Genomic DNA, 15,086 nt, shown 5'->3' with positions numbered 1-15,086 from the left:
TGATGTTAAATTGCTTTTAGCGCATTAGATAAATTAATTAGCAGAACAGGAATTTATTCCGCGCACATTTAAAGTGTCAAATGAATAGAATGGTCGTAACTGCTGTGCTACTGTTTCTGTTGTATATAATAAACAGAAACTTAACGTTAATTGATATTGATCCAATCTTGGAATCCTATCAATATCCTTACAAATGTTAATTCAAAAACTCGTATAGGCACAATTTGTTTACCCCTTGGCCTGTTACGGGCAGCTATTCATCTGTTATCTACAACGACGCCAACAGCAATTGATGAGTTATGCCTAATGCAGTCATATATAGCAATGTTTGATGTTTGAACAAATGAAGTAGCAGATTTTGCATAAATTTTTTGAAAATATTCGATGATTGGAAGTCACAGATTCGACCATTTTACTGATGATATGCTTGCCGTCTGTCGTCTGTGACAGGTTAATTGACCCAAACGGAGGATGGAACATATCAAATCTGTTTAAAATCATCTGGTTATACGAGTTTTCACCATTGTTTGAAGTAGAATTTGTAAGGTTTAAGTTTTTCTAGACTTTAGTGCCATGGACTAATTTTGAGAAAATTTTAAAGTAAATTTGAGAAAATTTGGAAAATTTGGGAAAATTGAAAAAAATTGGGAAAATTTAAAAAATTTGGGAAAATTTTTGAGAAAATTTTTGGAATTTTATTTCTTAAAAATTGAAAAAATTTGGGAAAATTTGGAAAAATTGAAAAAATTTAGGAATTAAAAAAAAATTGGAAAATTTTTGAGAAAATTATTTTGGGAAAATTGAGAAAATTTAGGAAATTTTTTGAGAAAATTGAAAAGTTTTGAGAAAATTGAAAAAACGTTTTCTCAAAATTAGTCCCTGCTTTAGTCAGAAGTATCTAGATGATCCTGTGCACCCCAAAATTGTAAACAAAAAAAAAATTAGTTTACAACGTTAATTAGAGACAAAGTTCGTTCCAATTGGCACTCTCAAAATTTCAAAACCAACTGACATAAATAACCTCTCACAAATCGAATTATTTATGTATAGCATTACCTTTGCAGGCGGATCGCAATCATTTAGCAAAATGATAAAGGAATGCTGAATTAACCCTTCGAATCGTTATTCACATTCAATTAAAATAAGACAAGACAATAGTTCACTGTTGGAGATAATGTATGTGCAAATATAACATTGACGAGAACATCAAACAGTACAATGGAAAATAATTCTTGTCTTTACATCCAAGCGGAGCATCCACCCAATCAAATAATTTAATTTAGCATTACATCGTCAATTGAACGACTGTAATAAATGGTAACCATGCATGCTTGGGCAAATGCGTTATAATTCAAAACATATTTATCATACGCGCTTAAATGTCCATTTCGACTTGTGTATAATTTATGTTTTAAATGTGTGTGCAACGTACCATCCAATTAAAATATTGACTGTCAATCAAATATAAATAAATTTAATTGTCAAAGAAAATGCGAATATTTCAACAAATGAACGCAAAAAAAAATGGCACACGAACAAACAAACAAATAATTCATGACTTTGTCAGCCAATTTAATTAATTCCAATTAAAGTTGGATAACCGCATCGATTATGCTGTATGGTTGTCTCTTGTCCGTTCAACCATATTATTGGGAAAATAGATTCGATTGTTACTTTATTATTCAATAGACGAAATGTCATTATATATATGATTATGGAATGTCGCATTACTGTACAGATCCAAGAAATGGATAGGATCTATGAACGAAAACATTTCTCAGAATTTTTCTGTTTTTGTTTGGCTTCGATCTGTGTGTTGCTTAGTGGCTTCGATATTGTTTCGTCCATAAATAATGTTCCATTGCATCTGATTTCCTTTTGTCTTTTAGTTTGCTAGAATAAGCTGATTTGATTCGTTAGAACTACACAAACTTTCGAAATGTGTTTCTTTTTACTTTCCGTGCCCATTGCCCATTTTAGCCAATCGTTTCTATAACAACACCTTCCTCAAAAGTTCCCATTCATCAAGAGTTACAACTCCTCGATGGCTCCAATTTTTTTAGAGCTACCCATTACCAATAGTTACCCTTTCCTAAGAATTAGCCTTTCTTGAAACTTACCCTTTTACTAGAGTTGCTCTTTCCAGAGATTTGCCCTTTCACAAAATTTGCCCTTTCCTAAGAGTTACCCTTTCCAGATAGTTACCATTTATCTATAGTTGTCCTTTACAGAAAGTTGTACCTTACCAAGAGTTGTCCGTTTCATAGAGTTGCCCTTTTCCCAAAATTAGCCTTTTTGAAAGTTATTCTTTTCCAGAGATTTACCCTTTCACAAAATTTGTCCTTTCCTGAGAGTTACCCTTTCCAGATAGTTACCGTTTACTAAGAATTAGTCTTTCTCCCATTTCCAATAGTTACCCTTTACTAAGAATTAGCCTTTCTTGAAACTTACCCTTTTACTAGAGTTGCCCTTTCCAGATATTTACCCTTTCACAAAATTTTCCCTTTCCTGAGAGTTACCCTTTCCAGATAGTTACCATTTCTCGATAGTTGCCCTTTACAGAAAGTTGTACCTTACCAAGAGTTTTCCGTTCCATAAAGTTGCCCTTTCCCAAAAATTAGCCTTTTTAAAAGTTATTCTTTTACAGATATTTACCCTTTCACAAAATTTGTCCTTTCCTGAGAGTTACCTTTTCCAGATAGTTACCGTTTACTAAGAATTAGTCTTTCTCCCATTCCCAATAGTTACCCTTTACTAAGAATTAGCCTTTCTTGAAACTTACCCTTTTACTAGAGTTGCCCTTTCCAGATATTTACCCTTTCACAAAATTTTCCCTTTCCTGAGAGTTACCCTTTCCAGATAGTTACCATTTATCTATAGTTGTCCTTTACAGAAAGTTGTACCTTACCAAGAGTTGTCCGTTCCATAGAGTTGCCCTTTCCAAAAAATTAGCCTTTTTAAAAGTTATTCTTTTCCAGAGATTTACACTTTCACAAAATTTGTCCTTTCCTGAGAGTTACCCTTTCCTGATAGTTACCCTTTCCTGATAGTTACCCTTTCCAGATAGTTACCCTTTCCTAAGAATTAGCTTTTCTCCAAAGTTACTCTTTTCCTAGAGTTGTCCTTTCCATAGAGTTGCTCTTTCCCAAGACTTGCCCTTTTCTGAGAGTTACCCTTTCCAGAAAGTTACCATTTCTCGATAGTTGCCCTTTCCAGAAAGTTGTACCTTCTCAAGAGTTATCACCTATGCTTTAGGATTATGAGTTACAAGTCCCCGACACTACAACAGATTGTAATTTACGGAGTTATTATCTATCAGAACCTTCCTGTGAAGTCACTATATTTGATTCAATTACATCTCTCTAATGATCACGAAAAGTTAGGTTGTTCGAATTGTCCTTTAAATTTTCAAATCTTATAAGCGAAACAATATTGGTAATTTTGTCTACAAACACACCTTTAATTAAGCAACAAATGTTGTTAGAACCAGGCTATATAAATACAGACGAATCAATTCTCACCTATGAATCTGTGAAATTTCATTAGACAAACATCAAGATTTTATTTACCATAGGGCTGGGTGAAGAAAATTCAAAACGTTTGGAATATTTACGTACACAAAAAAATTTGGCAATTAAAATAGCATTTCGTAGCTAAATTGTTATGCAGAATATGCAGTAAATCTTCGGTTTTACATGAAAACATGAGTGCAGATAAAAAAGAAGAAAATTAAATTTACCGTCCGCATTTTAGATTCCGTTAAATTCTCAATTATTACGAGAAAATTGTTCTTAGTTTTAGTTCCGGTAGTAATTTCTTTTATTGCTAGATGTAGATGGTTTTTAGGGGTTGTTAAGGGTCCTTCCCTTCCATTCAATTAGTTGAAATGTGAAACAGTTTGATTAAGTCCGTTGTGTTCGATTGCAGGGTTTCGAGTTCTTTGTCTCACGGAAATTGTTCCCCAATTACTTTCAATAATTTATCGATTATCCATCGAACAAAATTTTAAAGCATAAATTATGCAAAATGCACGACAAATCCACAATGAAATTTGTTTCATTAAAATTTTACAGCTAAAAACCAAATCATAAAACATGGCCTAAATATGGCCATAACGTGAAATTATGTTCAATTTGCATAAATTATTCAGAGCTTTTTGGTCTATCCTGTGCACTTGCAATAATCGCATGTTTATGTTACATAATACTGAGACAGATATATCATGCATGCCGAGTGTGTATCTTTACGTACATATATACGGTTTTCCCATCCATATTTATAACATACCGATATACTGAACATACGTTCATACTGTTCACCATATTATAATATATATCTTATGAAGAAACACCCTGAATTTATATTATGTACAGTACATCCGGAATTATAATCATTTCCATAGAAAGATTTCCACCCGTTCTAACCGTATGCTGCACGGTATATATGTATGATCTCAATATAGGTGGAAAGGTAGGAACATTTCGTAGAGGATAATTCAATTTGGTGCCTCCGATAAAAAAAAAACTGAATCGTCGCCGTTTAATTTCACTGCTTTTTATACAAGAAAATGGCATAAAAGATCTGGCATATACCAGCACCAGTGGAGGACTATAAAATGGTCGTATTTCAACATCAAATGGAATGATAAAATTATAAATCATAGACAAATTTTGTTAAATAAATGCCAGAAATCAGATCAGATTGTCAGAAATACGCACCGACTAGAGATGAGCGGTTTGAGATATTTTTTTTTTGGAAAACCCGCCTAATCTCAACTGGGTTTTAGTTTATGTAATCGGAACCCAACCAGAAAATTTTATAGCTCGTTTAAAGCTTTCGTCGAATTACAGTTTATTCACCTTAAGAAAAAAAAAACAAAATTTCCTAGTTTTTGATATTTTGGCGCGAAATTTGAATTCTTTAAAGCGTTTTCAAATTTTGCGCCAAAATATCATAAACTGGAAACACTTAATTGACAGGTCATGTGGGAAAGGTTTATTTAAAATTGAATTGCAAGATAAGATGTTTCACAGTGAAAAACATCTCATTCTGTCACTTTTTATGAAACTTTGAATGATTTCGTTCGCGTCGGGCTTTAGTTAGGAAAACCCGACCAGACCCGAATTTTATATTCGAAAACTAATCCGAAGCCAACCCGAACATTTTACAACCCGCTCATCCTGCGCATCTCTTGCACTAACAGAAAACGAATATGACTTCTCATCTTTCGTTTTTTTCTGTATTAACATTGATGATTTCATTCACCTCGAAAAGAATACTTCATACTCCTAGCAGCCCGTATCGGTAATATTTCTTAAAGCGAAAGGAAAAACCGTCCAGACTTAAATTATATCGTCTGCACAATAATATCACGTGGAAAATAATGCTATAGACCATTTTTTGGGGAACCCACATCAAATAAATACGCGAGCAGAAGCAAAACCTTGCCATAAACCAATGAAAAGATTTTATTTTATTTATTTTGTAAAATAAATCAACATCCACGTACGGTCCTCCTATTTCTATATAATACACCAAAGCCATATTAATGTCTAATTACGTTGAAATTAATTAATTTATGGCTTGATACTTCAGGAAAACTGTTTAACTGGAGTTGTAATGTCTCGTCGGTGGGTAATGTGTTCACGCTCTCGAGTTGTTGTATTATTATTACATTATGGATGATGATGACAGAAGTTAACGACAGCAAAAATAAGAAAATGCTTTCGTGAACATTCACATACAGAGGAGCACCGTATCTGGTGAATTTATACCCGGGGAAATATGTGTATGGAGTGTAGTGGTAAGAAAATGTTGGTTGAATAGAGATTTACTTTCCACAATGATTTGAAATTAAAATGAACAGAAGAGAGAGAGAGGAAACTTTATATTGACAATGCTACTGGGCTGTGGTGGTATGAGTATTTTCATTTTACGATGGGAATATTTTCATCACCAAATGCGTGAGCCTTAAAACCTCTTAACGGAATAGAATTTAATGATTAGAATTTGTAGACAAAATTAGTCGAAACGTCTCCTAGAGATTAACCGTCTGTTATCGACGACGTTTAAACTAATGATGTAATAGATTTTGTTTAAAACTCTAGAAATTGACTAGTAGATTTATTGATACGTTTTGACGTTTGTGAGTCTGTGAGACATATTTTAAAATGTAAGAGTGAGCTTAAAAGTTAACTTTTATGGAATAGCTGAAGATGACTTACTTAAATTTCCACTTGGAATGTATACGTTTCCTGATGGAGTACGAACTAAGCAAGACGGTTCGAAATCGGCACCCAAATCGGAAGGGTTACCTATCAAACAAAGACAATTCGTTAGTGAATATGTGAGTCCTCATGGTGTTAAGGAACCTCGCGCCGCGTCATTCACAATAATTCACAAAGTGACATCGGGGTAGGGTAATCTCGCACACCACACAAATTCATGGTGTGCGAGATTCACCTCTAAGTGGTGAATCTCGCACAGTCATGACTTTTCGTTACATGTCGTAAAAGGACGCATACTATGATCGCGTGTGCGAGATTCCCCGACACCGTGACATCTTCCTTATACAAAATGTGTCAAAATGTGTCAAAATGTTAATTATTGTGAATGACGCGGCGCGAGATTCCTAGCAACCGTCCCCATCACGACCAAAACCAAAATTCCAAAACCTTACCGGTTAATCTTCCATTCATGCGACTCATTGTTGGATTTCGCGGAGGTACATCTGGTGGTGCCGAAGGCGGGACTCCGTCAAGGAGACAGCCTGTGAAAAGAACAAAACAAAAACGTAAATTAATTTAAAAGGAACAAATCATTTTAACGATCAATCATGTTGCGATAATTATAAGCGAAACAAATTTTATTTGAAATTAAAATGTGGTCTAAATTAGAACTCGTCAAAAGTGGCATTTAATGTGACGGTTTTTATTAATCTTTTAATATTTTCTGGTTCATAATTGTCTGCATGTAAGGATACGTTTTAATTTTACCGCACGAATATTTCTAAATATATACACGTGAGTTTTCCAAAACTGACAACACTGCCAGAACTCATCAGTCTACCACATACAATGTGTAATTGTATACGGCACATATAAGTATATTTACGAGTCGTATATTTAAACATGTCGACAATCTCTGGTAAATATCATTCTTACTGGAAAAGAAGTTTTTTTTTCTCTTGGAAATTCGAAAAAAAAAGAAAATTTTACGCACGCTACGGAATTTCCATTGCATTCAAAATAACTTCTCCGGGATATGAATAGAATTTTTGTTTCAGTTTTAATAACTAAAATGCGGGCACTTTTCAATTTGAGAATGAAAAAGACCTAATGGAATTTATGTAAGTTTCGTTTAATTGATTGCTTCAAGTATAAGAAGTAAGGAAAGAAATAAAAATTTAAAAAAAAAACTTTGAAAAATGTATAATTTCCAACCGTAAAGTGGGATATTAAAAAAAAAAATTTGTTAAATTTACATAAAATAATTATAAACTTCTGTGATGTCTATGGTAAGCTACTAGCATATAATCATTCTCATTAATAAATTGTTTGTAAAATAACAACCAAAAAAGAAAGAAAGAAACCGAAACCAAAGTCGTAACAATAAAACGCTTAAAACAATTGCAGGAATTCTACTTTGCACACGAGAGAGTAGTGTATATATATATGTTGTGTGTAGCGTACCATCAAAACATTAAATTGTAAATGTAGTATCATGCATAACTCGTATTATGGAAACCCTTTGGGGAATTATTTTTGAAACAAAAATAAAAGAAACATTTCCACGAGAGCAGTCTTTGCTGGAGATTATGAACTTGTGTACAAGTGGGTGCTATCAAATCACAACATTGAGAGGGATAGAGAAAGAGAGATAGATTCGTTAGGTGCATTTTCACGAAGTTGTTTGCAAAGAAACGTGAAAGATTATTTGGAATTAAAATTATTTTATTGAATTAAAAATGGGACGGTCGTAAGCTATACGACTCATAACTGTTTCTTCTAGTGAATCGTTTTGATATTTTCTACGTGAATGACCATGATAATGTGATCAATTGATTCCATTGAACGAGTAAATATTTTGATGATTAATTAGAGCCTAATAAACACTTTTCCAATGGACATGGACACATGCAGACCACGCACCCACTGTTTCATTTTTTTTTATGTAAACTAACAAACAGCTAATCGGCAATTTCTACAAATTTCCTCGCATAAACGAGGGCTGAGCTTCTATTTATTTTGTCACTGCAAAAACTTAGTTATAACGTCCGTGCGTCATGGTGGTAAATATGAAATTATAATAATAGCGTCATGCTGAGCAAGTTTCTGTAATTAGTCATATTTTTCGCCACATTAATTTCAAATCATTTCATGAAACAATTAAGAAAAACTTTGCGAAAAAAAAGCAAACTATTTTCACAACGAACATTTAAAATAGGTAAAAAAAAAAATAAAGTTCGCTCGTTCCTACCACACCCCTCCCGGCAACAATAATTTTTCATCATATATATTTGTGCATATCATGCGGAATTGATAGGAAAACAAAATTAAAAGCCCAACCCACCCACGCATAACGCTATTACAGTAATTAAACAACCTTTTTGTTGTTATATATGTGTGTATGCTTATTCGTTTACCTCTTTTTCCCCGTCTTTTTAATTTTTTTACTTCTATTAATAAATTCCCTTTCCGGATGAGCTAACAGAATTAAATAATAAAATATAAATAAACAATAACAATAATAAACACAACCGCACCAGAGAGTAAGTGGAGTATAGATATATATATTTGTTATGATTGTAGATATATATATATACGTACACGCCGAGCGAACAATATACAATTTATTGAAATTACAATGCACCTTCTTCGCATATTGCTTTCTTGTGTTGTAGCGAGTGCCCTATCATTAAAGACGCCGAATGAATTTTAAAATGAAGAAATTCCACTCTTTTTTATATTAAAAATATGATAAAAAAAAACCGAACTGCACAAAACAAAACCAACCAGCACAACAACAATAATAATGATAATTTATTGAAGGAAAAAAAAAACCTGTAAACAATAAAAATAATAATAGAAATATAAAACTAAAAATAAAATACGTCAAAGAAAAGACCAACAACTCTCCATCGAGGATAAAACAATTGAATTGCATCGGTTTTAGATATTCACTTCAATATTTTTTTTTCCTCCATTTCTTTAATAGAATGGGAATTCTTCGGAGCACATAGAAAATCGAATAGGAGATGAACAAAACCAAAAAAAAGAAGAGAAAAAACCAAGACAACAGAAAAAAAAAAATTAAATAAAAATGAATTGGTAAGATATAAGCGCATCTTGCGGATCGTAACTGAAAGAAAATATTTATTTGAAGGAACAACAACAACAAAAAGTTTCACGAATGATAAAATTGATGTCCCGACATAGGGGCGTCTCTTTGTCCTTTTTTTTGTGAGTTTGTGAATGCCACGTGGTTTTAGAATTTAAACGAAAGTTGGTCGGAAAATTATTTATTGGAAAGGAAGGCATAAGACTCTTATTGTCGTTGAACTTTATTACATTCCCTGTAGATCTACTACAAGCTCTTGAAGAATTGACGGTATTGTGGAGGAAATATGAACGGTAATTACAGACTTACTAATACAATATTACTTTCAACGGGCGGATGCTTTTGGTAGAGGATTCAATTTATGACGAAGAGTAAAAGCAATTTTGTTAAATGTGATCTTTATTGAACTACTGATTCAAACCGAATGAACAAAGCATTTAGGATTGCACCAGAGCTTATTTGGTTGTTAACTAAATCTGATGAGAATGCTACTTCCTCACTTCTTCTTATTCTAAAAAATTACACTAATTAAAAGAATCCTTCAGAAAAACTACAAAAAATGGATCAAACTATGTCTCCTTCCACTTATTCATATTCTTCCCATTTTTCTGCGCATCATAACTTCTTCCGTCGAATTCTTCTTCTCCTTTTGTCCGTCTTCTTCTGTTTCTTCTCCCCATCGTCGTCTTTACTTTTGTTTTGCTCAAATATTTTTGTTTCTTTTCGCTTCTTTCGTCCATTAAATTTGTCCAATCTTTCTTTGTCCTTTCTCATTCTTGTCGTCATCATTTTCTTCTTTCTGGTCTCTATTCCCAATCCGTTTTCATGCCGATTTTCAAAGTAATTCAATTCACTTAATCCACAAATATTCAACTAGTATTCTCCACTGCCTTAATTTCCAAACTGGGCCCATAACCTGTTACAGGTTAACCAGTTTTATAAAATGTGAACATACTTGATTGTATTGTCTTAATTAGAATTTATGAGAATGATACGATTACATTAATTCGACAGATTCTCATCTTAGAAGAAATGGGTCGTAGAAAACTTTCATAAGCTCTTTCGTGCACTACTCCAGATATTATTGGCTTTTTCCCTTTTCTCGTCACTCTTTCGATATTTATCGAATACTTTGTGTCCAATTATTATTTCTAGATGCCTCCTTCGTAAGAGCTAACAGAATTTAACAGTGTCACTGTAGTGATAGTAAGCAACCTCAGCCCAGAATCAGTATAGTGAAAGTAACTAATTTCCTTTTACTTCTTAGACACGTTTTTCTAGCTGAGTGTGCAAAATTTTCGGTACCTTTGAATTGCAAATTGTTAATTTAGTTCACAGTTTTGCATTGTAAGTTTTGCCTTTATTTGCACCCTTAACATTCATTTCAAAAACAAAACCGAAAAAAATTAAATAAATAAATTACTGAACACTACCGCATCCCACACATTATAATAAGTACACAACACATCCCCGCCATTAAAAATGGCATGTGTATATTGTATTAGGAGCGAATAGAAACAACCGCTTCGTTTTAAAATTTTACTCTACGCCGAATTTTGTTTGTGAAAATAAAAACATCCCAAGAAAATGAAAATTGTTGTTTTCACAGATGCTTGAATTTCTTGGTATGGAAGAATGGCAGTACGGTTAACTGAAAAGATAACTCGCATATAAGTAGAGAATGAACCACATTTTTACTGTGTTTGTTCTATGCTAACAACTCATCATATATACCATCGGTACATTATTGTACGATGCATATATACTATGCAGATACATGAACGGCATATTATATATGTACATAAAACGGTGGTGGTATAAGACGAAACACGAAGGGATGTAAATTATGATAAGTGTACTATATTATGAATTTGAAGTTTGAAAGCTACGGTTTTGAATTTTATTGGAAGAAATATGAGAAAAAGGATATACGAAGTGCATGTGTTCGATGTTATATGATATAATATGTTGTTATCCAACAGTATATATAGTTATATCATTTCAGTGGAGGGTATACATATAACACGGGTACGAGATGAGAGATGAATGTAAGAAAGGAAAGGCAAAAAAAAATTCTGACATTTTTTTCATTGAGTTTGAGTAGCATCCATGAATCTTATTTTGCGTTGTGTACGTTGAAAACATCTTGACTATAAAAATATCTTGTGAAAGATAAATATCTAAAAGAAACAGAGTTCTGTTATGAAATTCTATGAAAGCCATCAATAACGAACGAACGAACGGTATGTTGTCTTCGATTATTTTTGTAAAATTAGAATGCAAAATTATTTGTTCGATAATTACATATTCCTGAGTGTGGTAAATAATCAATGCGGAATTTAAAAGAAAATGTCTAAAGTACTTTTTACAAGAAGCAGATGTGCCAAGAGCCATAAAGGTCCTGCATTTTGATCAAGAAAAACCAATGTTTACTCGTCAATAAATTCGTTCATTGGTCAAACTTCTAAACTTACATTGGTACCCAGTATCAGAGTCTAAAAGTTTTACTCTTCGCACACAGCAAGTATGCCACCATCATCGAATCTACTACTTCACTATAAAATATTGTTAGAGAATCTTCTACTTCATTAGTTTTAACAAACAATTTCCAATAAAATATAATATTAGTCAGAGTTCATCGCTTATTTTCCTTGTTAGTCTCGTTAACAGCTGAAAAGTAGTGTAATCTAGTATCAGCCTGTACTGTACTTGACTATAAAATCTAGATTCAATTTTCAGAGCTGACTACTAACGTCTCTGCATTGACTCATACAATTTCCAATGAAGATAACGACCGAATCATTGTGCAGAAGACGAATATGATTTCTGTTTCTTGTATGGAAGAACTAGATTATGGACGGGTCCGTGCATACAATAAAAAAGAGCATGTCCGATAGGGCGTATCGAATTTTTAGAATTATAGGGGCCGCGATAGCCTGTGTGCGGAAAACGTAGATCATTGAAAACTAATTCCAGGCATATGGTTGATGGATCCGAAGGTGCCCGGGAAGAAGTCCCACCGGACGACTTTAACGTTCAAATGGTCATAACTCGGAAAGTTAAGAGTATTTTTGAAAACAATGTTCTAGCAGGATGTAGAGCGTTAAAAACTCTACAAAACTGCCAAAGAAACCGATGGTCCAAAAGGTGTGTCTGTCGAGGTTTTCTAACATCGAAAGTTCGACATTTTGGTTTTTGACTTTTATTTCCTGAGAGACAAATTATTAAGTTTAGCTTTTGGCATGAGGTTGTAGAGGAGGTCGAGTACTACCAGTACACTAGGCATTGTCCCGGTCGGCGATCCATCCGAAACCACTTTTTCAACATTTTTGAATGGGCTTTTTAAGTGTACCCACGTCGCCCACGAAGCCAGTGCAGACACTGTAACCGGTGTTGCTGAGTCGAGGTAACCTTGGCCAGTAAGTGCACATAATATTCCATAACAGTAGCTGAACTCTTTTACAGACACACCTTTTGGACCATCGGTTTCTTTGGCAGTTTTGTAGAGTTTTTAACGCTCTACATCCTGCTAGAACATTGTTTTCAAAAATACTCTTAACTTTCCGAGTTATGACCATTTGAAAGTTAAAGTCGTCCGGTGGGACTTCTTCCCGGGCACCTTCGGATCCATCAACCATATGCCTGGACTTAGTTTTCAATGATCTACGTTTTCCGCACACAGGCTATCGCGACCCTAAAAATTCTCAAAATTCGATACGCCCTAATGTCCGATGAACTTCCGTTGATAGTTCTGGAATGTTTGACGATTTGCATGAGTCTTTCTTTAACATTTGAAATTCCTTGCCATTGATCTTCTACATACACAACAAATCCCTACTTCGATGTTTAGTAAATTTGTTTTTTGATTCTTATTCCGTATATAATCTTCGAATGATTGTAAATAGCAGTAGTGTGACAATGGAATCATGTTACAGTAGTATGCGAAAAGTCAAGGGATTGGGAATATTTACAGAATAAGAATATGAGTCAAAGAAGGTCATACATGTTATGCTAATAGAGAATTACGAGGTTGGTTTGTGTGTATGAGACTCACTTTTTATTACAAAATGTTGCTTAATATAGGAAAAAAAAACAGTCAAGCGCTAGAGACATGTTTACAAATATGTTGAATGTACAAAATAATCCAAAAAAAAGGTAATACCATTCCGAAAAAAATCAAAATAAATTACTTCATGGTCTAAATCTACGTGTTACAAGAAGGTTTTTTCTTTTCTTTCCTTTCCACTTCTTTATTTTTTACAACACACACTTTAAGTCGCAAGATAAATGATTTAAATTTTTAGCTTTGTCACCCTTTTTGATGAAATTGTGTTGATAATGAAAAATATATGGAATTAATGTTTTTCTTTACGTTGGGTTCTTTTTCTATGTGTTTTGGCTAGTTGGTCGTTATATATATACATAAAAAAAATGTTGGCTTCCTATAGTTGGGTGGATATACAGCATGGTCAAAATGGAAAAAGAGTGAAGAAAATGGAATAGGGACAAGTTTTTTTTATTATTCTCTATCATCAAACTAAATGATGTAATCTAATAGTTAAAGTTAAAGTTGTTTTTTTCTTGTCGTTTCTTATGTACCTACAGTAACCTCTAAGAAATTGTTTAAAGAGATGCCATATCGGGTGCTGGTGATTATTTAAATAGAGCTACCGGTTCGGTTGTTATTTTTAATTAATTAACAACTTAAAGAAATTTGATTTTTGATTAATGATTAAATGAGTTGAGTGTGTGTGTCGGATATTTGTTTTTCAAAGGTAAAACAGATTTTTTTTCGTATTTAAAAATTTATGTAAATGTTTTCGGATAGATATTCGAATAAAATATTTTTTTTTTTTTAAATTTCTTCGTTCGATTACGAACCAATCTCACATGTCATGCATTTCATGGAAAACCGAAACATTATTTATAAATTGTTTGGATGTACGTAGTTGTTGTGTGTAGGCAACAAAATGTTCAATCAATTTGACGATGATAAATTCAATTCTAATAGGTGTTTGACAATGATCATGAATTCTCTATACCACAACGTAAGATATCGAATGAACAAAACAACCGAGAGTCAAAAAAAGAAAAAGAAATCGTTTGAAAGAAAGAAAGAATAAATTCTAAAATTTCAACTCTCGTGGTTAATATTTCATCTCGTCGTTTAGCTAACAGGTTCGATACATTATTAAATATAATAATGGTTATTGGCTTTATCGTTATGTTATATACGTATAAGTCCTAAAAATACACCAATATCCACTATAACAAATTGAAAGATGAAAAAACCGACTGAGTAATTCAATATCGACTATTGAACCTTTTATACATACAATCAATAAACGATATGTGCGAGATGAAATGATGATGAATAAAAAAAGAAAAACTTTAAATCCATCATTAAGGCGGGAATTTATGACATTTTAAGTTGTAAAAATCGGCGCGGCATATTTAAGGTGAAATTTATGAAACATTAAGAAATAGCATCAACAACAACAACAACAATTTTAAATCCAAAAAACCTAATCAAAAATCAATATCTAAATGGTCGCGCACATATCTCAAGAAATTTCGACCGCGTACGAACAAGAGAAGTTAATAGAAATAATACGTTTTTATGTAATCACCAAAAATTACTGTCTTCTCGAATGGCGAACAATAGAAAAGCTTTTTTCTTTCCGATTCGTTTTTTTTTCTTCATCTTTTTTTTCGTATTTTTATTATTCTGTTGATGATTATTTGAC

At 33.0% G+C, this 15,086-nt stretch overlaps 1 protein-coding gene across 5 annotated transcripts in view; it reads right to left on the bottom strand.

Moving 5' to 3' along the window:
* LOC119082722 (teneurin-m) overlaps positions 1-15,086 on the bottom strand; it is a 536,832-nt gene that overhangs the window by 56,278 nt on the left and 465,468 nt on the right. For all 5 annotated transcript variants that reach the window (XM_037192307.1, XM_037192305.1, XM_037192306.1 and 2 more), the window contains 2 exons: positions 6,680-6,769; positions 6,225-6,314 (listed from right to left, as the gene is read on the bottom strand). In XM_037192307.1, the coding sequence (XP_037048202.1) occupies positions 6,225-6,314; positions 6,680-6,769 (180 nt within the window). The remainder of the gene's footprint in view (positions 1-6,224; positions 6,315-6,679; positions 6,770-15,086) is intronic.

Source organism: Bradysia coprophila, unplaced genomic scaffold (assembly GCF_014529535.1).
Source record: "Bradysia coprophila strain Holo2 unplaced genomic scaffold, BU_Bcop_v1 contig_476, whole genome shotgun sequence".
Classification (NCBI taxonomy): Eukaryota; Metazoa; Arthropoda; class Insecta; order Diptera; family Sciaridae; genus Bradysia; species Bradysia coprophila.
Note: the sequence above shows the minus strand (reverse complement) of the source record. Positions and strands in the feature narration are given on the sequence as shown.